Below are 26,419 nucleotides of genomic sequence, written 5' to 3'. Positions count from 1 at the left end.
ATCATGCACACGCAGTACGTACAAAGTACAACGTCCATCTTACCTTTGGATCACTGGATTCTACTCAGTCAATACAATACTAGTCTTATGCTTTGGATTTTTCTTAACATACCCAGCACAGTCTCCTATTTCTCTAAATCTGTTCTTTCAATAACTACTTGCCTCATTCACACCTATGATCCCATCTTTATTATTCTTTTAAATTCATGAGTATTGATGTTTTCCCCAGTATATTTCACTAAGGTACATTCACATGCAAACAACACCTGTAACACAAATTCAAAAGGGCCATGTGCATATAATTGTTTTACTGAAGCTCAATACATATTTTCAAATAGAAAATTATAAAAATGCACAGCAAACCATTGTGTTTTCTGTCAAAGTACATGTCTGCAGAGAATCTGACAATTCTATGACTACTTGGCAGTCTTTGATACATCTGTACTCTGTTCACTGAACAAAACATAAGCACAATATGCACACCACTTTTTTTTAATAACTAAAATACATATACTGAAAAATATACATATTCTACTGAACAGTAAAATGGAATTTATTTTGATGTATTTTGTAACAAAATTAAGAACTATACTGTTTCACCAAGTCATCACAGTAATTCTGCTACCTGGGGACATGTGAACATGGTTACATTGTAATTCACCCATGCTTTCACTCAATGACTGGCCTTTACAGTACATTCCTATCTTGTTTTAAAAAGTCAACAAATCTTTCTCATTCCTACAAAAATACTATCTAATTGTAAGATACCAGTTAGGCTACATACGTTTACTTAATCTAGCTGAATACCTTAACATTCATTGAAAGTTTTGGGAGGAATACAGCTTAAATGTGCTAAATGTTTTTAAAATAAAATTGGAATATGGAAAACACTCAGTGGGTGAAAGCATTAGTTATTGTGTTATTTTCCAGTTTGTGTGCTCTCAAGTAGCAAAATTACTTTGACAGATTTTCCTGTAAAGCACAGTCAGTGCATAATTTTGAAAAGAAATATCAAGATTTCAAAGAAACTGAGGTTTTGGATCATCATAAACGACAGACATCTTGATCAATAATGTTTCTTTGCTCCAAAACTTATCCTTGAATTTCACACCTACTCCTTCAAGCAAAATATTAATGAAATCCTGAGGATTCAATTTTAGTTAACTAGAATTTAAACATAATTCTACACTTGAGTGGTAAGGTATGCAATGTTTCACATTCACCTTGCCCTTGTCTAACCAAAAAGATACCAAGGAACTATACACAACATACTACATATTCATCACATATACTGTACAAACATCATATAACCATCATAGGATCCAATCACAGTCAGAATAACAATGTAAACTACTCACAATCTTTATATATACCTACAACTAAGTAAGAAAACTATAAATATATGAGTACTTAGCACCAAAATCATTCACTATTTCTGTTTCTGCATACAACTGGCTGATACTACAAGCCAGTATTAACTTGAAAATAATATGCTTTGAACAAAACACTCCCTTAAAAAATGTCTACAAATATAACATTCTCCTTTTATGTGTACTTATACACTATAAATTTTATCACCAATTAATGCTAGCACTACAAAACAATATATTGCTTTTCTCGTTTTTAAAGCATCATCAGATGATGATTTGTGACAATAAAAAGTATACTTTCACATACATTACAGTATAAGGGAAGCTGGGTGAGGATCCAGGCAAAATTATGATTAACTGGAGAGAGAGAGAGAGAGAGAGAGAGAGAGAGAGAGAGAGAGAGAGAGAGAGAGAGAGAGAGAGAGAGAGAGAGAGAGAGAGAGAGAGAGAGAGAGAATGGCACTATATGTACTACTTAATTACTTCAGGTAACAATTCTGATCACCATAGTCACTGCCCTCTAAAGACCTTGCAGGATCCCAGTTTCCCTGAGGTCAGGCAGATACACTTGCCAGGTACTCTCTCCACTCACAACACATCAACTATGACTGTGTGCTGGTTTGGGAGAACTCGAGGTACTGCTGTGTGTCTGCTTGGCTTACAGTGCGTGGAGTGGTGCGAGTCGCCGTCAGGAAGTCCTGCAGTTCTACATCTCGAGCAATAACCTGCGTAAGGTATAGTTAAAAATAACCCACCTGGAATAACATGCTGGTATAAATTAAATGAAGTAAGGTAATTGTATTTAGGACCTTATTACACTGCCATAGGAGATGGGTACTTACTCTTTCAGCTGGAAGCTTACTAAGGGTGTACTGCATAGCTCCTAGAGTCTCATTGGAGCAGGGCGTGATCTTGTTGTCTGGAAGGTTTGCCATGAAACATTTCGTATCATAACAAACAGACAGAATACATATATGATATACAAGCACTGAAGTATTACTTTATCTTTCAAGGCAGTTCCCAGAATGCTCACCTGAAGTGAACCTCCAAAATCGTGCTGATTGTAGTTCCCTGATGGGCATGAATGCAGCTGTTGTGGCAAGGTGTGTGAGGTCAGCACCTGAATATGCTTCCGTGGCATCCAAAAGTGTCTGCCAGTCTGAGTCAGTTAGCTGTAGTGGTGTCGTAGTGAAATGCTTGCTAATGATAGCTCTTCGTGCCTCCCTGACAAATACAACAGTTCAACATTACTCGTATGTAGGGCAAACAAATACATGCAGTTATAAAGATGTTTTTGCATGGTCTGGTTTTTAGTTCATTACCTGCCAGGAAGAGATGCATAAATACGTTTCTGAAAACGGCGAAGGAAGGCTGGATCCATATCCCAAGGGCAGTTAGTAGCACCCAGCACAAACAAAGAGGAGGTGATGTCCTCTTCGATGCCATCCATCTGTTGCAGCAACTCAGACTTCACCCTGAAGGAGGACATAGTGCAATGTCTCTACATACTAGCTTTTCCTAGTTCATATAAATCACCTAAATAAGAATAAGACAAACAGAAGCACATCTTTAAATGTCACACACACCTTCGTGAGTGCTCAGCATCCCGCTGTGAACGCTTGCGGCACAAGGAGTCTATTTCATCAAAGAATATGATGGCTTGGCTGTGTTGTTTTCGAGTATGTTGGAATAGTTCTTTGATCAACCTGTGGAAGATAATACACTGAGCACTCTTGTTGCCATTAACATACACCTGCTGTTAGTCATTCTTCAGTAGAGTCCAGTTGTTTAGTTAGTCACTTTGACCCAGTTATTTGTATCCTTTACTTACTTTTCTGACTCTCCTACCCATGAAGAGAGGAGATTGGCTGCAGACACATAGTAGAAAGGACACTGGAGCTCAGATGCCACAGCTCGGGCTAACTTGGTCTTTCCTGTGCCAGGAGGACCATACAGAAGTAGGCGTGTCCAAGGCTTGGCACCACCTGTTACCAAAAAAATTATATTTCTTGGGGCAAGTTAACTTCATGGAATGGTAATATAATAACTATTATATTACAGTAAATAAATATTGTGTGAACCTCATTAATTTTATCCTAGAATAATTGAGAACTTTGTGTTATCAACATTAATTAAAACTAGTACTTCTTGCAATAAAAAGTAGCAATCAAATAACAACTACAAAACACATTCTCATAACTTAATCTACCTTACCTTGGAATAAATGAGGATATTTGATTGGCATTACTAATGCCTCATGCAGTATTTGCTTTGCCTCTTCCAGGCCAATCACATTCTCCAAAGTCTCAGTGGGTCCAGTGGAGGGCAGCAGCATGTCCTGCACTGAGGGGCTCACTTCACTCTCAGAGCACCTCTTGGATGGCCATTGCAGAGAACTACTGTCTTGAGTCATCTTGATGTAAGCTGAATTTTGTGGGGGATTAAGTCATATACTCTTAATAACTTTGTATGGAGGAGAGATGAGGACTGTATGAGGGTGAAGGAAGCTGAAGATACTAACTGGACAGGAGGAAGAGAGGAAAACCAAGCAAGTTTTATGGATGCATCAAAAGATGACATGTTGGTGATAAGTTTAACAGATGATACAGAAGATACAGTAGGTTGGAGATGGGTGATTTGCTATGGTGACCACTAACATGAGTAACCACAATCAAGGATAAATAGATACATGCATAACTACCTGTATTCACATTTGTTTATAATCACCTATGTATTTAATGGTATTTTTGTATTTAATGATTTGTATTTTTACAGGATTGAGTTAAGTTTGTAATATCCTATTTTCAATGCCAAATTATCATATCTTTCTAACAATTTGTGTGCATATATTACTTTGTCTAGTAATGCATTTCACTCACCTATTGCTTTATTTAGAGAACTATTTCTTCACATGCTTATCCTCATTTCTTGTTAAGTTTACATGCAGGTGATTCCATTCATAACTTTAACACACAGATAAAAATCCATATACAAATATAATATATATTACATGAGGTATTTGATTACATGAAAATGCAAAGCTGTGATACTAACAAGGGTACTTAATGAGGCCATCACTCTGGGTGCGGTGAAAATTTTGGGTTGTCCGTGAGTCTATCATGGACTTTTGGAAGTTAATGATCTCCAGCAGATTCTCTAAGGAGGCCTGAAATTCCAACACTGTATTAAAGATCTTCATAATACCATACTGTTATGAATTCATTGCACAATAATTTGTAAAAGAATTTCACTGAATATCCTCCTAACTCAAAAATTATCAATTACTGTATATATTTCCCCTCAAATTTGTCTGTTGCAAAACTCTACATATAATAATGTACAATCCAATGAACAAACATAAAAAAGAAAGATGGATATTTGTAAATCCAATCATAACTTTCCTTATTTACAGTTTCCCTATGTATCTCTACTGTACATCACACTTATCTGTACGAGTACTTATAAAAGAAATAAAGGAGAGAGAGAGAGAGAGAGAGAGAGAGAGAGAGAGAGAGAGAGAGAGAGAGAGAGAGAGAGAGAGAGAGAGAGAGAGAGAGAGAGAGAGAGAGAGAGAGAGAGAGAGAGAGAGAAGTTATAGTTTTACACATTTAATCATGGCTTTCACTTACAGAAATGTGAGGATTGTGTTGTTCTGAGCGGAGGATTGAGATGGCCTCATGGCATTTCTCATAAAGGTGATCCACAACTGGGTAGTCAGTGTTGCCCTCCAGCTGCATGGATAGGAGCTCCAGACTGCAGGTGCATCACAAGAACAGACAGTTATAGTGGGCACACATTAACCTCAATATCAAGACATTTTCTTTTACGTTTATTAGAGAAGTCTTGATAGTTTTCTTTTAATTCCTACTAGGTATTTTACTAAATTCTCTGTAATTTTCAATAACAAACTGCACAAATGAGTGACTAATGCTGTTTTTAGTAAGTAGCATTATTTCAAATACAAAATGCAATTCTTTGGCAAAACAATTATCATTATTATTTACCTTTTCTTTTTCATAAGGATACAAAATTATAACTAGTCACAAAAAATAATAATAATAACTAATAATAATAATAATAATAATAATAATAATAATAATAATAATAATAATGCAGAAAATTACTTGTGAAAATACTCTAAGAAAAAAAGTCATGGTGCCTCATGGCAATGCAAGTAAAAAACAAACAAACTAATATTAAATTTCTTCAGAAACCTGTTAGAGAGAGAGAGAGAGAGAGAGAGAGAGAGAGAGAGAGAGAGAGAGAGAGAGAGAGAGAGAGAGAGAGAGACACACACACACACACACACACACACACACACACACACACACACACACACACACACGAGGCAGAATGTAAAGGTGAGATACCACAATACTACCATAACACCATTAACGCGCCACACCTACCAGGAGAGAGCCTCTGCTCAGCCGCCACCACCAGGCAATGAAAAATAAACATAATTCATCATAAGCTACAATAAAATACAATATAAAGAGCAATCTGTACTACACATTAAGAATAAATAAAGCTACTCCTGAATGCTATGCTTCTCAAAAGCTGATTTGGTATAAGTTTCAATTTCACAAACCACTGACAACAAACAAGTGAGATAAGTTAAAGTCTTTTAGTGCCCATAGTTTTGTTTTGTTAAGTAAAATCGTTTGGGGTTAAATCAAATGAAGCCACTTGTGGTAGTGTCAGTAGCAGTCAAAGGGTTAAGTCCAAGATAACGTGACTGACATATGATAATGAGTTCAATGAAACAATGTACTTAGTCATGCACAATGAATGTTAGTTAATACTGCTTATATCCAGATATTTCTGCTCCAAGGTGAGTGTTTATATCGCTCTCACGGTAAACTCGTCCTTAATTTAATCACAGATAAGGGTGATAGCTGTGTGCCGCTGTTTGGAATGTGATAGTAGATATAAACACTTGCCTCTCAGCGATAATGTTTACTGTCCAGTTTGGTAAACAACACATCAATATGACGTAGTACCAATAATCACATGTCCTCCAAAAAAGTATTCCATAAGCCTAGCGCAGCAGTGCTTGACTTGATTCAGCGATCACTTCCTACACCACTACCCGCGTCCTTCACTCATTCCTTTAATTTTTTTCAAAGCCCTTTTTGAGAAGTGTAGAATCACAATGCAACAATTTTTAGTTAAAAGGGATGGGAAATCAAAGAAAAAAAATCAGAGTATCCCCTGGCTTGTGTAAGAAAAAAAAAACAAAAAAAACAGGAATTATGATTTCTGATGTCGCAAGACGTCACACAAGAGCACACAAACATTCACAAGTTTTATAACTTTTGTCCTTTAAACTAGCGCTTGTGACCTTTGAAACATAAAACAAGAGCATATAACGGTTACTATTACGGAAATAAGAATCAATAAAATACCAAGCAATCATTGATTCTGAAGGCCTGACGAGTGACAGCCAGGGTCAAAAGGTACACAGTCGCGCTTCAGAAACTCACTTAAACACATAACTTGACAGTTTATATCATTAATATCTTGCAATGAATGAACGAATGAATGAAAAAAATAGGTAAATATATGAATAAATAGATGTATATGACAATACCATCCGTTGCACAGCAACAGACAATACTTTCTTTTTATACAAGGACACAGTAAGGGGCACATACCTTGATAGAGCTGCATCTCCTGTAATTTTGAGTTATTTCTATTTTCCGGCATGCCAACAAACTTCACACTCATGGTGGTGATGTGTGTGTGACTGACAGCGAGGAATACAGGGGAAGAAATAGTCACGCCCACCACGACCACTGCACACGACGCGGGATAACAGCAGTCACACCCAAGCCTCCCACGTGTTGGCGGAGCACTGCCAGCTGATCGTGTTCCCGCTTAAATATGCTTATTTTTTCCTCTTTTACCCATAGCATTCTGCATCTTCTAATACTTGTGGTGTTATCTCTATTATATATTTTCGTCTTTATAGCCAAGAGTGCACAGTTCCCGCACAAAGACGTAAAACGACTACATAAGCAAAAATATGAGGCAATAACAGCAAACCCAATAGAAAAGCCGCGCTACCGTGACGTAAGGGGGTATGTTGCTCGCGCCTCGCCTCCTCTGTCAAGGTGATGTTTGAGTTGCTAAGTGGCTACGATTTGCTTTATGACAAATTACATTAGCCTCAAGCATCACGCTACATTTTTTTTTTTTTCGAAACTCACTTATAACATTATAACAGGACATGGTATGATTCTATATCCTACGTTGTTATCTCGGAGGGAAACTAACATTCCTTAAAATTATTTGTTTACCGAGAAAGCGAAATTAAATTATCACGATGCAATACTTTTCAAAAGCCGTTCACATTACGAAAAGATAGTAGCCATCACTGTGTAGATCTGCTCCAGCGTAATGCAGGTGAAAAGCCTACACCCTTTTAGACCTTCCATAATATAAACTCATCGCCTTGATATATATATATATATATATATATATATATATATATATATATATATATATATATATATATATATATATATATATATATATATATATATATATATATATATATATATATATATATATATCAGTAAACTTTGCCAAGGTATTAAGAGGATAAAATAATTATGGATTAATATGAATAATTTACTGTTAAGAAAATATTTCAACTGATAAAAAAAAAAAAAAAGAGTAATTCGTTCACCACAAAAGGAACGCAAATTATCAACTATGGTCTATGGTGTTGCACCCTCGATATCATCCCAAGAAGTAAAGTACGTCTGCGGTTGACTTAATCTGTCCACAACACACATGCAGGCTTCAACTGACACACACACACACACACACACACACACACACACACACACACACACACACACACACATATATATATATATATATATATATATATATATATATATATATATATATATATATATATATATATATATATATATATATATATATATATATATATATATATATATATATATATATATATATATATATATATATATATATATATATATATATATATATATATATATATATATATATATATATATATATATATATATATATATATATATATATATATATATATATATATATATATATATATATATATATAAGTTGCCGTCGCAACTTATTGTAAATTGTTTTATTTAATGTGCTTATTTATTGTATTGGGATGTGTAGGCAGCAAGGTGTAACGAAGGAGGCCAGTTATGATGGAGTGGACCCATCTAACCGGGGAAAGCCGTTGGTGGGGGCGCAAGCAAACCACTCCCTACAGCGGCGCTGCAGAACATCCATCACAAGCCACGACACCGCGCGCGGGAGGCAGTGGACGGCCATAAATACCAACCACTCCGACCAGCTACTCTTTCGTTGGGACGAAGAAAACAGAAATAATCACGACCTGCCCCGACGACAAACACATACACTAAAACAACCATAACTGTCTAGATTCAGTAATAAAACCTACTTGAACTTTGGGGACATAGTTACTCCTACAACAAAATAGCAAGGTGGACGGCCCATCAACTTTTAATCTCCTACTTTCCTTCATCTCGATCTATTCCACTTCCCTTTATACGCCCCTTCTTCCTTCACCCCATTCCTCTTTACATATAACAACATAGCTATTAGCTACTCATTCTCACCCCAACCATCGAGAGTAAAGCATCCCACCGCAGCCACTCAAGAAGGGTCACAGATCCGTAATTGCGATTTGGCAAAGATAACTTTATAAAAATGTCATCACACAACACACGGAAGAGAATCGAACAATTTAAGGAATAAAGTCCTTAAGAAAATACAAAATTCAGAACTATATGTATATATATATATATATATATATATATATATATATATATATATATATATATATATATATATATATATATATATATATATATATATATATATATATATATATATATATATATATATATATATATATATATTCTCTCAACACACACACACACACACACACACACACACACACACACCTTTCCCCATGAAACTAGTAAGAACTTCATGGATTAGAAATGATAGTGGCGGTACAATAAGTGCACATAATATTTACAAAGGAAAAAAAAAATAAGTAGACAAGAGACGGGATCATACCAGTTTACGAAAATCTGATCCATTATACTGCAACTAAGTAAAACACACACACACACACACACACACACACACACAGAGAGACACATGCACACACAGACACACACACACACGTAGATGCTATCAAACTAAAAGCACTCACCGTATGTGCTGGTCAAGGATTTAAGTCTTATATGTTCCTTGGTGCTATTTGAGTCTGGTGCCAAGATCAGATTCATGAACATAACCAAGACTACTCAACTTGGAATGCTTGACAACTAAACGAAAGGCCTATACTCCGAAGACTACTAACAAACCTCAATTCAAGACCACATTACATAAGGAAAAAAAATAGCAACCCATGTCACTCAAGATAGTAAAGGTACTGAGAGTATAAAATTGAGGAGATATTGATTTGCTAAACGATATAATGTGCAGAAGTACACTAGGCGTTTCGCAGTTTACATAAGATGGGGTTTGGTATCTCAGAGGTGTTTGTCTGTGGCGTAGGGAAAATAAAGAGTAAAGTTAGTAGTGAAAGTGTACACTATAAATATGGTTTGGTAAAAAAAGATGAAATAAGACAATAAACTGTTGGGTCATGGAGCTTCTTAAGTACAATGCCACCCCAGTAAAGTTCTTGGGACACGTTGAGATGTGCGTGAGTCAAAAGATAAAGATTGATAAGGGTTGAGTAAATGTTGGGGGTATGAAATGAGCGTCAGCTGTGACACGAAGGGACTGTTGGAATATCCCAAAGAGAGAGAGAGAGAGAGAGAGAGAGAGAGAGAGAGAGAGAGAGAGAGAGAGAGAGAGAGAGAGAGAGACTTTAGAATGTGCTAGAGTGGAATAAGTAGAAATGCATACTATACTGTTGGTATTTTCTTATTTAACTGCTCATTCTTATAGTATGACTGAAAATGAGTAACCAGATAATAGGTGCTTTAAGCTGCGGAGCAACTTAAAGGACCTACCCCCAAGCGGCTGGAGGATTCTAATTTTTAGACGCGTCGCAGCGGTAGGTTGTAGAGATGTGCAATAACAAAATTAGAATCCCCTCGCTTCGCTCGGGGAATAATAATGTCAAGCAAATTTAGATGTTGAAAAAAAAATGTAACACTTGAAGTATGGTATAATGTATGTGTAAAAATGAATTAAAATTGCAGAAAGATTAGACGATACAGAAAAAAAACACAGACAGGGAGAAGAAAGGCAAGTGCACGAGTGTACACATGTAAACAGCATCCTTCAGGTCGTAAATCCTTACCTACATCATCATGTAAATCTTACCATTCCAGTACTTTGATACCTGAACTAAGTTGGCGAACCTAGAAACGACGGTAATAGTAAGCTTTCAAAGTTTAGGAGAGTTCTTGGGCGGCAAAGCCCTCGATTATGAGACTTGTTTTGTCAGATGTGATTTAATTTTCAATTACCCTTAAGTGGAGGAGGCAGTAGACACCTGCCGAAACGATAATTACTCCCAGTGAGGTCTAAAGAAACTGTTCAGGGGGTGCTGTGAACTTATCATTAAACCCAGCTGTGACCTCACTGAACGTTTCCCTTTGTGTCTCACAACACAAGGGGGTAGTCACAGCCTGCCCTCTAAAGACAACTCTCTTCCTCCACACAAAACTACAAGCACCTAATAACACACACACCCTTCACTCAAAAATTTTAAAATCATGGCGACTCCTACACCAGCCTCGGAGTCCCCATCTGGGGAGGGGACCATAAATGTCCCCAGGTCGGACTGCCTTTCCGTCGACGACCCTAAGTGTCTTGACACCCCCCTCAACTTTTTCTTCATTAACTTCTGCAACATTCGCGGTCTAAGATCTAATTTTCAATCTGTAGAACACCACCTCTCCTCTTCTAAACCTCATCTTCTTTTCCTCACTGAAACTCAGGTGTCTGAGGCAACTGACAGTAGCCCCTTTTCTGTTCCCTCCTACTTTCTCTATCCTCATTTTCGATCCAAAGCTGGATGCTGCGTTTATGTGCGCAATGACTTAACTTGCTCTCGTGCCCACGCTCTTGAATCTTCCGAGTTTCCACCATCTGGCTACGACTACAGAGTCATTCTCATACTAAATTTATCTGTGCTGTATACCTCTCTCCTAACTCCTCTGACTATAAGAAATTCTTTGACTACTTAACTTCCAAAGTGGAGCACATTCTGACCCTCTTCCCTTTTGCAGAGATCTCCATTCTTGGAGACTTCAATGTTCACCACCAGCTTTGGCTTTCCTCTCCTTTCACTGACCATCCTGGTGAACTAGCCTACAACTTTGCTATCCTCCATGACCTAGAGCAATTGGTGCAACACCCTACTCGTATTCCTGACCGTCTTGGAGATACGCCCAACATTCTTGACCTTTTCCTGACCTCTAATCCTTCTGCTTATGCTGTCACCCTTTCTTCTCCGTTGGGCTCCTCCGATCACAATCTCATATCTTTATCTTGTCCTATCACTCCAATCCCTCCTCAGGATCCCCCTAAGCGAAGGTGCCTCTGGCGTTTTGCCTCTGCTAGTTGGGGGACCTGAGGAGGTATTTTGCTGATTTTCCTTGGAATGACTACTGCTTCCGTGTCAGAGACCCGTCTTTGTGTGCTGAGCGCATAACAGAGGTGATAGTGTCTGGCATGGAGGCGTACATTCCTCACTCTTTTTCTCGTCCTAAACCTTCTAAACCTTGGTTTAACACAGCTTGTTCTCGTGCTATACATGATAGAGAGGTGGCCCACAAAAGGTACTTAAGCCTTCCATCACCAGAATCTCATGCACTTTATATTTCTGCCCGGAACCATGCCAAGTCTGTTCTCCAACTAGCCAAAAACTCCTTCATTAACAGAAAATGTCAAAACCTTTCAAGATCTAACTCCCCTCGTGATTTCTGGCATCTAGCCAAAAATATCTCCAATAACTTTGCTTTTTCTTCTTTCCCTCCTCTTCTTCAAGCAGATGGCACCACTGCTATCACATCTATTTCTAAAGCTGAACTCTTTGCTCAAACCTTTGCTAAAAACTCTACCTTGGACGATTCTGAGCTTGTTCCTCCCTCTCCTCCACCCTCTGACTACTTCATGCCACGTATTAAAATTCTTCGTAATGATGTTTTCCATGCCCTCGCTGGCCTAAACCCTCGGAAGGCTTATGGACCTGATGGGGTCCCTCCTATTGTTCTCCGAAACTGTGCCTCCGTGCTTGCACCTTGCCTAGTCAAACTCTTTCAGCTCTGTCTGTCAACATCTACCTTTCCTTCTTGCTGGAAGTTTGCCTACATTCAACCTGTTCCTAAAAAGGGTGACCGCTCTAATCCCTCAAACTACCGTCCTATTGCTTTAATTTCCTGCTTATCTAAAGTTTTTGAATCTATCCTCAACAGGAAGATTCTTAAACATCTATCACTTCACAACCTTCTATCTGATCGCCAGTATGGGTTCCGTCAAGGCCGCTCTACTGGTGATCTTCTGGCTTTCCTTACTGAGTTTTGGTCATCCTCTTTTAGAGACTTTGGTGAAACTTTTGCTCTTGCCTTGGACATATCAAAAGCCTTTGATAGAGTCTGGCACAAAGCTTTGATTTCCAAACTACCCTCCTACGGTTTCTATCCTTCTCTCTGTAACTTCATCTCAAGTTTCCTTTCTGACCGTTCTATTGCTGCTGTGGTAGACGGTCACTGTTCTTCTCCTAAATCTATTAACAGTGGTGTTCCTCAGGGTTCTGTCCTGTCACCCACTCTCTTCTTATTATTCATTAATGATCTTCTAAACCAAACTTCTTGTCCTATCCACTCCTATGCTGATGATACCACCCTGCACTTTTCCACGTCTTTTCATAGACGTCCAACCCTTCAGGAGGTAAACATATCACGCAGGGAAGCCACAGAACGCCTGACTTCTGATCTTTCTAAAATTTCTGATTGGGGCAGAGCAAACTTGGTATTGTTCAATGCCTCAAAAACTCAATTCCTCCATCTATCAACTCGACACAATCTTCCAGACAACTATCCCCTCTTCTTCAATGACACTCAACTGTCCCCCTCTTCTACACTGAACATCCTCGGTCTGTCCTTTACTTATAATCTGAACTGGAAACTTCACATCTCATCTCTAGCTAAAACAGCTTCTATGGAGTTAGGTGTTCTGAGACGTCTCCGCCAGTTTTTCTCACCCCCCCAGCTGCTAACTCTGTACAAGGGCCTTATCCGTCTATGTATGGAGTATGCTTCACATGTCTGGGGGGGTTCCACTCATACTGCTCTTCTAGACAGGGTGGAATCAAAAGCTTTTCGTCTCATCAACTCCTCTCCTCTAACTGACTGTCTTCAGCCCCTCTCTCACCGCCGCAATGTTGCATATCTAGCTGTCTTCTACCGCTATTTTCATGCCAACTGCTCTTCTGATCTTGCTAACTGCATGCCTCCCCTCCTTCCGCGGCCTCGCTGCACAAGACTTTCTTCTTTCTCTCACCCCTATTCTGTCCACCTCTCTAACGCAAGAGTTAACCAGTATTCTCAATCATTCATCCCTTTCTCTGGTAAACTCTGGAACTCCCTGCCTTCTTCTGTATTTCCACCTTCCTATGACTTGAATTCCTTCAAGAGGGAGGTTTCAAGACACTTATCCACCAATTTTTGACTACTGCTTTGACCCTTTTATGAGACTGGCATTTCAGTGGGCATTTTTTTTTATTAGATTTTTGTTGCCCTTGGCCAGTATCCTTCCTACATAAAAAAAAAAGAAAAAAAAATTAGGAGATTGTTGGGTGGCAATTACGGGAAATTACAGGGTTCAGGCGGGACATGGCAAATGGTAGATCTAACTTTCCTGACCAAAGCCTGAGAGAGATTTGTTGATATGTTTAAGTTATTATAGCCTATAAATTCAAACCATCAAAATCTCTGAATATAAGATATTTTTGTTATGAAATTTAAAGGATGGCATAATACTATGAAAATTTACCTACAGACAATGTGTTATTAATGTAAAATGATGGTGTAAGTACAACAGTGGCCACATTACATTACTTTTCCACACGCTTGCAGCTGGTGAATGCTTTACTTATAGTTGCATGCACCATACAACCATGTCATTCCATCATTATGAAAACATGTAAATGACTTCTTGTGACACATCAGGTGTCTGATTCAGTTTAAGTACATCTTTTCTGGTACTGAAATTTAAGAAATCATGACATAATTTAGGTTAGTCTACAGTAGTTTCACTCAACTTGGCAGTTAAACATGCGCTAAATCATTATTATTATATGTGAAATTATATAGCATATAAATAGAATAAATAAATCAGAGTAATTACTGAAGTACTGGCATTTAAATTTCCCGCGCGCCGGTACAGCTGTCCACGCGTAAACAAAACCAACGTGTGCTTGTGTCTCCCATTTGTTGCGCTCTCAGGGGTGTTTTATACGATTAGTTAGGGCATTTCTTGTCCGCTCAATCTACTATTCTGCCTTCAGAATTCATGCAAGTGATTGTAAAGTGGAACAGTGAGGTATTTTATTGGTAAAACGTTACCGGCATAACACACATAGGTGGGTGCAGTAATATTTTGATATTTGTAATTTTTTCATATATTTCATTATAAATATCTGTTGGAATGAACTATCATCAGGACCCTTTCTGCGGTGGTTCCAAATAAAAGGAAAGTGATAGCTTACTATAATTCCATAAGCTGAGCTACACACATGACACAACTCAGTCCTGTCGTCATGCTATCCTGTATGAACTTGTATAGCCATGGAGACTAGGCAGTCACTGAGTCTGTGTTGCCCCCACATCGCTCGAACCTTACCCTCACCCTGCACAACTCGTGGTAGTGAGGGATAAGTCTTACAGCTGTCTCCAAAATTAGTGAAATCACAATATACGACATAATGTAACAATCTAAAAACATTAAAAATATTGCTCTGAACTTGTTGACTTAGCAGCCTGAAAAATAGCCATAGACTTCAGCAAATTATGTTTTATATATATATATATATATATATATATATATATATATATATATATATATATATATATATATATATATATATATATATTTATTTATTTATTTATTTATTTATTTATTTATTTATTTATATTTATTTATTTATTAGTATTGTAAATTAGTGTGTAACATTATTAACTCTTACATTGTGCACAGTTTTATTAGAAAGTAAAACTTCAGTATGTCATGTTCAAAACCCATAAGGAATTATGTAATGCAAAGTAGTAACAAGCTGCATTAATACTGATGACAGGGCCTGTTGCAGTGACCACCATGTCCAGACTCCTCCACTATGGCTCACGCCTGGCAGCACTGGGGGCTGCTGCAGGCACTGGTTGGTGGTTTGGCTTCACCTCCCGTGAGTTGGATGGATTGCCAGAAGGATTATTTAGTGGAGTGTTTGGGAAAGTTTCAGCAGCAGCCCTGCAGGGATACAGCATGCAGGCCCCAGCAGAACTTGCTCCTCTGAATCCTGATGTCCCCAGGGTGACTGAGGTGTGTCTTACCTGTAATGCTTTATTATTAAATTAATCTTAGCCCTCTATGTTAGTGTTCCAGTGCTTGTGTTATCCAGTGCCAGCTGCCAGTTAGGTGAAAGTTGGTTTTACTGTTCCTCATATAATCTACTCTTCTATCAAGTGCTGTCTCTGAAGTGCCTCATAAAGACTGATAACTGACACGTATGGTCCCCTAGCTGCCTATTACCAATTAATATTATTTTTATACTCAAAAAATTTGTATGGAAATCATTATGAAAGAATGAAAGGTGTTATCATTCAATGCATGATCACATTTGTCTCTTTTGTAGCCATCAGTTTGTACTGTGCAGTGCACATGAAATATTAATGCAATGAGTGTCTGATTTCACTATTGTATTATTGAATGATGAATTTAGAAATGATACTTAAAACATCTCAGTTGAATAAGAGGCAATTCACAGATAATGCAGTATGGCTTCCCTTCCCTGAACAATGTGCGGGCAAGAGCTGACTATGTAATATCATATGATGCAAGGAATCGGGTTCCCTACTGGGTGTGTGAACATCTTACTGCAGACCGTCTTGCCAAGAATCCAGATGTGGACAGATCAAAGTGTGACTTCCATGAAGATCCCTCCATACATGAGTATTTCAGGTGGTGCTGCTGTGATGTATTGTACTGCTTGTTTCTGAGTGAGTTACCATCATGACTGCAAAACACTGTCATGTTTGTCATGCAGTTCTTCTGATGCCGGTAAAATGAGGGTGAAATCTTGTTTGTATCTTGAATTGTATTTTCCATGTTCTGGAGATGTATACAATATTAGTCCTCAGCAACATACTGGATGGCATTTGTACAGTAAAATCCCTCTCATCCGGCATTCGAGTATCCGGCAGCTTCAAGTATCCGGCACATTTCTCCCCGAGCCTTAAAATCAATAAAAAATCAATGTGTACTCATAAAATTGATTAAAATTCCTGCGTGAGGCATACTTTGTCCCCTCGCCACCAGAGCGCACTGCTTTGCACTACCCACGGCCCACTGCACTGTGTTTACTCAGTGACTCAGTCCCGCGTGTGCATTGTTTATTGCCTAACGCCTTCATCATGCCTAAAGTTGTAGAAAAGAGGAAGCGTGTTGTGCTTACACTTAAGCAGCTGATCAGATCAACTGCTGATTAAGATCAGCTGATCTTTGTTATGGTAACATGCATGAGTGTAGGGTGGTGATTGTGGACATAATTTCACTTCTATTCAAGTATCCGGCAATATTCAACTATCCGGCATGTCGGCGGTCCCGTTGATGCCGGATAAGAGGGATTTTACTGTATACGGTTTAGTTTTAATAGCTGAAATGTAAAACATTTTGACATATTTTCCTATCATTGAATATTGTCACACAAAAATAGTATTTTCTCCTCACTCAGATCTGAAAACCAGGATTACAAAGGCAGTGGCTTTGATAGAGGACACATGGCAGCAGCAGGCAATCACAAGCTCTCTCAATTTGACTGTAACCAGACCTTCCTTCTGTCCAACATGGCTCCCCAGGTACAGCTTTGAACACTGCCTCTAATGTATGCATAAAAGTGCTGTGTGAATAAATGCTAGATTTGATTTGTGAATGGCTCTGTCAGTGTTAAGAATCTAACTGTCTGCATATGTGATTAAGATAAAGTGGATTAGCCAAGACATGTCATGCTTTGTCTCATTGTAGGGGTAAAAATGTAGAGGAGAGGATCTCTAGTCCTTTTCATCCATCCATTTTATTTGCCTTGTTATGACACAGTGGATACAGTGGGAGTATTCATCCATCCTGGCCATGAAGAGTGCAGCCAGGCTGTGTCTCCTCCAGTCCAGTAGTAGGTGTGGGGGATTGCCTTTGCTTTGGCTCCCACTTGCATTTGTAATTTCCTTGCTTGTCTTGTTGCTTTCTCTAATGGTGAATCTTCCTCTTTCTTCTTTTCAAAATCTTGCAAATGTAGTTCCTCTACCATATGTTCCTTAGATAGAGAAACAAGGTGAAAGCTGTTAAATGTTTTAAATCTGTTGAGCTCATCACATTGTGCTACAAGTGGATTGTTACACATAAAGTATTGCATGAGTGTCTTTTGGTGGCCCAAATCATCTTTATTTCCCTGGAGTGGTGACCTGCTGTCTGTTTGTCTACATAAGTTTCCTTACACTTTTCCTGTTCTAGCATTTCCTTTATCTTATATACTTCACCACTCTGTTCTAACACTTCACTGCAAGTCAGCCAAATTTATGGTACTCAGATACTTGGTTATTTAAGTTTCTTCCATTTTTTCTAGATAATGAAGCCATTTAATGATGCTGCACTTGGCCTTTGTTACTTTTGAAATGTGTACTTATTGTCAGTTAATAGACAGGAAAGTTTTGGTGATATTAGCATTACTTCCACAGGTAGGAAAAGGTTTCAACCGAGATAAGTGGAATGAGTTGGAATCGTACTGCAGGAAGCTGACCCGGAGTTATGCCAGTGTGTATGTGTGCACCGGTCCACTTTATCTGCCCAGGTAGGACAAATGGTTCTGACAGGTAGAGCAAGAGAGCTGGAATATTTGGCTGCAATTTATTGTGTTTCTGTACATGCAGAAATCATACCAAAATCTTTCCACAAGCATTTAATTTCCAATAAATGTATTCATTCAACCTCACACTTCTTCATGATATATTATTACTCCTTTCAATGTTGTGGCTTCTTCTTAAGCTTAATATTCATGACTTATTTAAACCACAGACAAGAGGAGGATGGGAAACTTTACGTCAAATACCAAGTCTTGGGACCAAACCATGTGGCAGTCCCAACACACTTCTTTAAGGTGACTAACATTCAGTGACTAACATCAGAAAACTGATGGCAGGGCCCCTACTCTACAAAAGTAAAAATTTATGTGTGTTCATATTTCGTGAGGAATAATAATTTCTCATTTTTCATTTAACGTTTTCAGTAGTGGTTTATTCCTCTTAGGATACAGAAAAGGCTTCAAGCGGTAACTTTGTTGCCACTGGTGCGGGGGTCCCTTAAGGTGCAGGGCCCAATTTAATGAAATTGGTCAGATAGGCTTAAAACTGGCCCTGCTAACATCTCCTGAGATCTAGCTTCTGTTGATAATACTGAAACATGTTTTATGAATGTATATTTTACTAATTACTCTGAAGAAAAATGTAAAATCAAGACATAACATTAAAATATTTTGGAAAAATTTCTTTATATATGAAGGTATTTTCTCTCTCTCTCTCTCTCTCTCTCTCTCTCTCTCTCTCTCTCTCTCTCTCTCTCTCTCTCTCTCTCTCTCTCTCTCTCTCTCTCTCTCTCTCTCTCTCTCTCTCTCTCTCTCTCTCTCTCTCTCTCTCTCTCTCTCTCTCTCTCTCTCTCTCTCTCTCTCTCTCTCTCTCTCTCTCTCTCTCTTTTTATTTAAACTATTAAACACATGTTCATTGTGGCCTGTGCTAAAGTTATCTTTGTCGTGTATAACTATTTTAAAGCATTACTGTGTGTGGTATAATAAATATTAATATTTTGCTAAGATGTATAGGCATATGTATGTAACCAGTGATTAAATCAATGTATAAATAATAAGCAAATAAATAGATTAATAAACTAGAAAATGATATGGTTATATATATACAGTATTTACAATAGAGGTCATATGTATCTATATGTTAAGTTCACTGGAGGTCAGACACGACTCTCTCTCTCTCTCTCTCTCTCTCTCTCTCTCTCTCTCTCTCTCTCTCTCTCTCTCTCTCTCTCTCTCTCTCTCTCTCTCTCTCTCTCTCTCTCTCTCTCTCTCTCTCTCTCTCTCTCTCTCTCTCTCTCTCTCTCTCTCTCTCTCTCTCTCTCTCTCTCTCTCTCTCTCTCTCTCTCTCTCTCTCTCTCTCTCTCTCTCTCTCTCTCTCTCTCTCTCTCTCTCTCTCTCTCTCTCTCTCTCTTTTCAGCATTCTTTTTCCAGAGCACAAAGGTGATGTTGACATTTTAACCTCTTGTGTTTTGTAGGTTGTGGTGTGTGAGACTCAGTCAGGGGATTTTGAACTGGAGTCATACTTGCTGCCTAATGCTGCGATAGAGGACAGCACGCCACTCACCACCTTCCTTGTGAGTTGTCCCTCATGTTCAACTGGTGTAGATTTTCTTTAGGTTGTTCTTTTCCTGTAGTCTGTCTTTTATTTATTTTTGTATAATGCAGGAAAGAATCAAGGTCATAGATACATAGTAGATAGTCAAGTGATTGGAGTCTAAATTTTTTTCAACTCTGCTGCTCTATAGGAAGTCTTCTATAAGCAATGGATCACATGAAATGGTCTTGTCATCTTATACACTTCACTGTTTATGTAATACAATCACTGATAATCATAAGAAAGTTACATTTACTGCCTTAACTGGAGTACATCATCATTGACCAAAAGTTTCAAGAAATTCAGTATTGTATATCATTCCTTTTGGTTTAGTGTGAATTTTACTAATAATTTTTCCTTGGAATAAGACGTTTTTGTGATAGGTATGAGATGTAAAACAAACGTGTGGTCAGTAGTGGTTAGTAGGAGTAAATCTTGATATAAAAAAGGTGATGATAATGAGGAAAGATGTAAAGGAAATAATTCTGTGGAAGTTGAAAGAAAACAAGAGAGTTGAAGAAAATGAGGGTGAGGCAACACATGGAGATGATTGAAGGCATTGATTGAAGGTCTGACCCTGAAGGACTGGGGTTTTCAATCTGAGGGATGTGTAAATTTACTGCCAGGGGGTACATGAGAGGAGTTTTAGGGTATGTGGCAGGTCTAGTATAGGACCTCGACTGGGCCATAAATTCACAGACATCTACTGTTGTCATTACATGCAGTACTTATGAATTCATGGGTACATTTAATAATAGTTTTTATATACTGATAAATTTATGAGCAGATTTTTTGTCATCACACACTGATAAATTTGTGAACATGTTTGGTATTATATACTTATGAATTCCTGGATGTATATGTTATGTTTTGACTTCATTCTGCTCCTGCAAAAAAGAAAAAAGAATATATTGATAGACTTATGAGCAGATTTTTTTTGTAATCACACACCGATAGATTTGTGAACATGCTTGTTATTATATAGTGATGAATTCCTGGATGAATATGTTATATTCTGACTGTGTTCTGCTGCATTCTAGGTAAGGGGTATACTACCAATATGGAGGATTGCAAGGGGCACATAAGATTAAAAAGTTGAGAACCCCTGCTATAGGAGATTAGGGGAAAACCTGACACTAAACAAAAAATATTCTAGCATTCATGCCTGAGAAACATGAACAAATCATTGAGAACAGAGGAGCATGTAAGTTTTAAAACCAGAATATCCTTGTAGAAAACTGACTGAAGGACAGGAAAGTTATAAAGACCACACTAACCATTCAGTTAAAGGCAACATCACTGGATGACCTGGTGACCGTATGAACAACTAAGGTGAATTGTAACTAAGTCAACAAAAGAGACATTAGCATACATTAAGCTTTATCAGAGTAAGGAGATTGAACAAAATCTGTTGCATTTTGAGCTGACAGTTGTAGGTTCAAACTTTATTTTCCTATTGACCTATTGTGTTCTCTGCCTTCCTTCACTCTGTACACTCTGTCTTCAGGTTCCCGAGGAGGTGATAGAGCGGGCGTCAGGTCTCCTCTTCTTTGACAAATTAAGCAAGAAGAGCTTCAAGAAGATCAATGGCAAGAAGGTGGGCTGGTTTTAAAGGGGATGCTCTTCTATTTACATGCAAATTTTTTTCTTTTTCTTTTCTTCTTCCTTTAATCTGACACAATTCCAAGAAAGTCAAAAACATCTTGTCAAGTGTAACAAAAGTGTGATACATGTTTCATGAGCTGTAGCATTATAGGTTTATTGTGTGTATATATTTAATAATTTAAATGTATTTATATCTGAAATGGGAAATTGTATGAAGAATAAAAGTGTCTTCAATGATGCTAACTTTGAAATTTCTGGAAGTGGCTCATGTGCAAGTTTCCTTTCTTAATGTATGATTGGAAGCTGTGATCAGTGACAAGTACAACTGTGTAGTACAGTTTGCAGTGATGAGCAATGATAAATTTTATCCTTTAAATTAAAAGTTGGTTCCATTTTCACAGTTTTTCAACAAATTTATCTTTAGACAAGGAATATGCTATTTCCTTAAATTTGGCATATCTTGGTCAGAGAGAGAGAGAGAGAGAGAGAGAGAGAGAGAGAGAGAGAGAGAGAGAGAGAGAGAGAGACTTGTACTTTATTAGGGTCCTTGTAATTAGAATTCTGTACTGTACATATGATTTATAATGGTCCATTAAGCCCTCTGTGAATTTTTTGTGCTAAACTGTACATTGTATAAGTAGATGTAGCTTTTTTAAATGCCAGATATTAATGTATCTTCAAGAAATACAGAAATGATGAATTATATCCAGCATAGTAATATACCCACAGTACTACCTGACATTGCATAACAGCAAAGAGAAGACTGGTAATAGACTAGGAAAAGTGAGAGTTTAGGTCAATTTTCAGTATATATCCTTGCTAAAAGTAATAAAGGTTATGTCAGTCAGGTGTTCATCACTGTGTGGCAGTTAGGTAGTCCTGTGTGCTAAGTTCTGTGTACTTTGAACTTTATGATTTACTTATGTGCTCATGTTGTGTACTTCACCAACTTATTGTATGTCTACATTTTTTTTTTTAATTTTCACTTATCTATTTATAATGAAGCTTTATCTCTCTCTCTCTCTCTCTCTCTCTCTCTCTCTCTCTCTCTCTCTCTCTCTCTCTCTCTCTCTCTCTCTCTCTCTCTCTCAGTACGTATATATGTGAAAGTATGTAATATTAATGTACATATTCTAAGAAGTGAATAATTTACACACTGGAATTGCCCTTGTGTGGCTAATAAATGTTGTTGCAAATATAAATAGGGTTTTGAGGATGCCTTTGTTCTTATTATGCACTTCACCTTTATTGGGAGTGAGAAATTATCTGCCTGAAAGTGTTTTTTTTTTTTTTGTGTGTGTGTGTGTGTCACTGCTGCTGCTTGTTGCTACTACTACTATCTTTGCCTATTATACTTTTTATACTACTACTACTACTACTACTACTACTATTATTGGTACTTTTGTGTTATTTCTTATAAAAAGATGAATTTTTCTTTACTACACCACTACGTTCTTCTCAAATACTCAGGAGAGAGAGAGAGAGAGAGAGAGAGAGAGAGAGAGAGAGAGAGAGAGGTCACTGGAAGGGAGAGAACTAATGGCTACCTGATTCCCCTCCCCTGACCGCCACCTGATACTGACAGGCCCTCCTTCCCTCCCTCGTCTCCCTCTCTACTTCCTTCGTCCTTCCCTCCCTCCAGCGCCTCCCACACACGTCCTCTTAGCTGAAGGATGCCTTAGAGCTAAAATTTAGGTAAAAAAGTGATGAACTGATAAAGGTTTATGAAGATTGTAAGAAAAGAGAATGAACAGAGAAGGAAGTGGAAAATAGTAGAGAATATAGGTACAAATATGTAAATGAAAGCAGAGTAGGTATTAGTGGGAAATAAAACTGTTAAGTTAGCTTGAAAATATCGAAAAGATGAGAAGAGAAGTGTCATCGAAAAATTCAGAACAGGAGTATATGCAAAATTAGGCATTTTTTTCTTTTAAATCATGATTTTAATTTCATGCTCTGCCTATACTTTCCCACGAAACAAAATAATAAATGTATGTCTAGTTATGTCATCCTAAGAGATTAAAACTCTTGCAAACATACTCGTAAATACACATAAATTATAGGAATAATGATAGAGATGTGCTTCTAATACATATTTCATTACTGGAATAATAAAAAGAAAAGTAGATTATAAGGTGCTTTAACCATCGTAAGCACTAACCGGAAGTCCCAGAAACAATTGAAAGGGTGCGCATCAAGTATTTATTTTGTTCTCTGATTAATCCACCCTGGTCGCGTTAGAGTGAAGCGCTACGCCTGCAGAGCCGCATGGCGTTCTTATTTTCTTCCTTTTTGGTGAGTTACCGTGACACCGCTGGGTCTTGCGAGATTACTGGACGCCTTCGCCTCGTGAGATATATAGGCCACAGGGAATGGTGGACGAGAAGAGGTGTATTTTTCAAATTAACAGCCTTCGAATCATTTTTTTCTCCGGTTGCAAAGCCAAAGTTGAGTTTTGATGGCAGTTGGTTTTAACAGAATATGTCTTTCATGATTGATAACACGAAGTCGAAAGTGTTGGAAATTACAATAAATCGGCGATGCATCACGAGGTTTTTGTAACAGCAGGGCAAGTGTGGAATGTCAGATGAAGGTGTCTGGACGAGGCGCGGGAGATGAGGACCCCACCGTCGCGGGCAAAGCCTAACGATATGGAAGTTAATGTGATTCCCGAGGAACAGTTAACACATCAATAAAGAGCATAATGTAACCTGTCACATTATAATAAAATTGTCTTGAAATGAATTGAAACCGATGCGTTTTTTTTTTTCCGAATTTAAACACTACAACACTACGAGGATGTAAAAAAAAAAAAACGAAGATGCGTCATGATTTTCTTTCACTTTATTTTCACATTTTTATTATCAATAAATGAACCCACCCCATTAATTTCTAAAATAACACGTAACGATTAAAAAAAAAAAAACATGCATGACCTGAACCGAAACTCCTTTTCGTAACTTTGAATATGCGTTGACTACTTAACTCAGCCGCCAATCGTAAGATTGGCGGCAGCAAGCAACCAGAAAGGTCATGTGACGAAAGTTTTGGCGAGCCGAGCATGTTAACAAGGCGGGTTAGTGCAATTATTCATCTTAGGTAGTAATGGTGGTGACATAAAATATTGTTTTTCTTGCTGCTGTTTTACGACAGAGGTACCACTAAGGAAAATGGCTGCTAAAAGAAATTAAGCTTGACAAAACAAAATAATGATAAAATGAAAAAAAAAAGTTAATAAAAGTAAATTAATAGATAAGCAAATAAGAAATAAAAATCAGTAAATAAATAAATAAATAAGTAAAGATTGTGCTGATACTAGAATGATATTAGGTAAGAGGTTTTGGAATGCATAATGTTGGCTGTTGTGCATTCCTACCCATAGTGATATACACAATAACATGCTTCATTATTAAATACGGTACTGAAGCCCTGAAAAGAATTTCTCTCTCTCTCTCTCTCTCTCTCTCTCTCTCTCTCTCTCTCTCTCTCTCTCTCTCTCTCTCTCTCTCTCTCTCTCTCTCTCTCTCTCTACACACACACACACACACACACACACACAAGGCGACGTTATTCAAGAATAAGAAACATGAAAAAAGAAAAGAAAAAAAAAACTTTATGGACGAATAATGATATGTTTAGCTGTTGTTCATAAAGCTGTTATTTTCAAACCATGAGCGAAAGTGGAATAAGAAATCCATATTGTTTGACACTACAACGTTATCGAACACTGAGGGAATGTTTGCCACTGTTGACTTTAGTTCATCTGTATACAATAAAATACATTACTTATGGATTTTCTATTATATAACTATTTATTTGATGTATTCGTTAATTTTATAGGTGTGGTATTGAAGCCTGTTTCCTGAGGGCCAATCGAACACACAGAAGGCTGAGGTGGTCAGTCGATCACGCAAGGGTGACGAGGGAAGCCTAAATGAAGGGTGTGATAAAAAGCCTAGTGTTGAAGCGTGGTGCCTTGGCCCTGTGTCACCTCCCCGCCTCCCCCTCGCCAGGACCACTGCAGACGAAGACTAAGGTGCTGAAGGTAAACACTGGGAAAGTTTTCATGCTTATTGGAGAAATAGGAATGACTTTAGTGCTTCTGTTGGTACAGTAGTGTAATTATTTAGTTAATTTAACTGCCAGGTTAATATACAAAAAGTACTTTTTTTTCTGTTTATTTTCCTCGTTACTCAGTGCATACAGTATTGATTCTGTTATTATTTTCAGTGTATATTATTTCTTTTTTTTATATATTATCTGTTTTCTTTACTGCAGCTTAGCATTGTTGACTGTTACTGCAGCTTAGCATTATTGACTGTTATTTAATATTCTTAAATACGCTTGTTATCACTTATCTTACGTTCACCTTGTTATTTTATATTTCATCTGTTTTTTTTTTTTCACTACTACGTGCAGCCTCATAGTTATTGATTTTGTTATTATTTTCAGTGTATATATATATTTTTTATATATTATCTATTTTCTTTACTGCAGCTTAGCATTGTTGACTGTTATTTAATATTCTTAGATACGCTTGTTATTACTTATGTTCACTTTGTTATTTTATATTTCATCAATTTATTTATTTATTGATTTATTTTTTCACTACGTGCAGCCTCTTAATTTTCTTCCGTATGATGTGAACTTGTGCAGCCTGATGATGTAACTATTTATTTATCTATTTATTTATTATTATTTTTTTATATGATG

The 26,419-nt window shown here is 37.5% G+C and overlaps 2 protein-coding genes and 1 long non-coding RNA gene across 5 annotated transcripts in view; 2 read left to right on the top strand and 1 right to left on the bottom strand.

Annotated features, from left to right (window-relative positions):
• Positions 1-293: 293 nt before the first annotated feature.
• Positions 294-7,274, bottom strand: LOC135090669 (uncharacterized). Of its 2 annotated transcripts, XM_063987627.1 has the most exons (11): positions 7,028-7,274; positions 5,780-5,792; positions 5,000-5,123; positions 4,425-4,536; positions 3,585-3,794; positions 3,202-3,355; positions 2,957-3,076; positions 2,693-2,845; positions 2,404-2,594; positions 2,213-2,289; positions 294-2,095 (listed from the first exon to the last, which is right to left on the bottom strand). In XM_063987627.1, the coding sequence occupies exons 1-11, from the start codon at positions 7,098-7,100 to the stop codon at positions 1,973-1,975; spliced, it is 1,350 nt and encodes a 449-aa protein (XP_063843697.1). In that variant the 5' UTR covers positions 7,101-7,274; the 3' UTR covers positions 294-1,972. The 2 variants fall into 2 exon arrangements, with proteins under 2 accessions (XP_063843697.1, XP_063843699.1); XM_063987629.1 differs by lacking the exon at positions 5,780-5,792 and having other exon boundaries at positions 7,028-7,187.
• Positions 7,275-14,830: 7,556 nt separating this feature from the next.
• On the top strand, positions 14,831-22,906 carry LOC135090668 (endonuclease G, mitochondrial-like). 2 transcript variants are annotated; one of them, XM_063987625.1, is made up of 8 exons: positions 14,831-15,024; positions 15,748-15,977; positions 16,423-16,616; positions 17,389-17,512; positions 18,386-18,498; positions 18,723-18,804; positions 19,983-20,081; positions 21,609-22,906. In XM_063987625.1, the coding sequence occupies exons 2-8, from the start codon at positions 15,756-15,758 to the stop codon at positions 21,711-21,713; spliced, it is 939 nt and encodes a 312-aa protein (XP_063843695.1). In that variant the 5' UTR covers positions 14,831-15,024; positions 15,748-15,755; the 3' UTR covers positions 21,714-22,906. The 2 variants fall into 2 exon arrangements, with proteins under 2 accessions (XP_063843695.1, XP_063843696.1); XM_063987626.1 differs by having other exon boundaries at positions 15,736-15,977.
• An 851-nt stretch (positions 22,907-23,757) lies between these two features.
• LOC135090447 (uncharacterized) overlaps positions 23,758-26,419 on the top strand; it is a 108,742-nt gene continuing 106,080 nt past the window's right edge. Inside the window, exons 1-2 of the long non-coding RNA XR_010261915.1 lie at positions 23,758-24,001; positions 25,547-25,751. This is a non-coding gene — a long non-coding RNA (uncharacterized LOC135090447). The remainder of the gene's footprint in view (positions 24,002-25,546; positions 25,752-26,419) is intronic.

This window comes from Scylla paramamosain, chromosome 35, assembly GCF_035594125.1.
Source record: "Scylla paramamosain isolate STU-SP2022 chromosome 35, ASM3559412v1, whole genome shotgun sequence".
Taxonomy (NCBI): domain Eukaryota; kingdom Metazoa; phylum Arthropoda; class Malacostraca; order Decapoda; family Portunidae; genus Scylla; species Scylla paramamosain.
The sequence above is the reverse complement of the archived record's forward strand: the minus strand, read 5'-3'. Positions and strand labels throughout refer to the sequence as shown.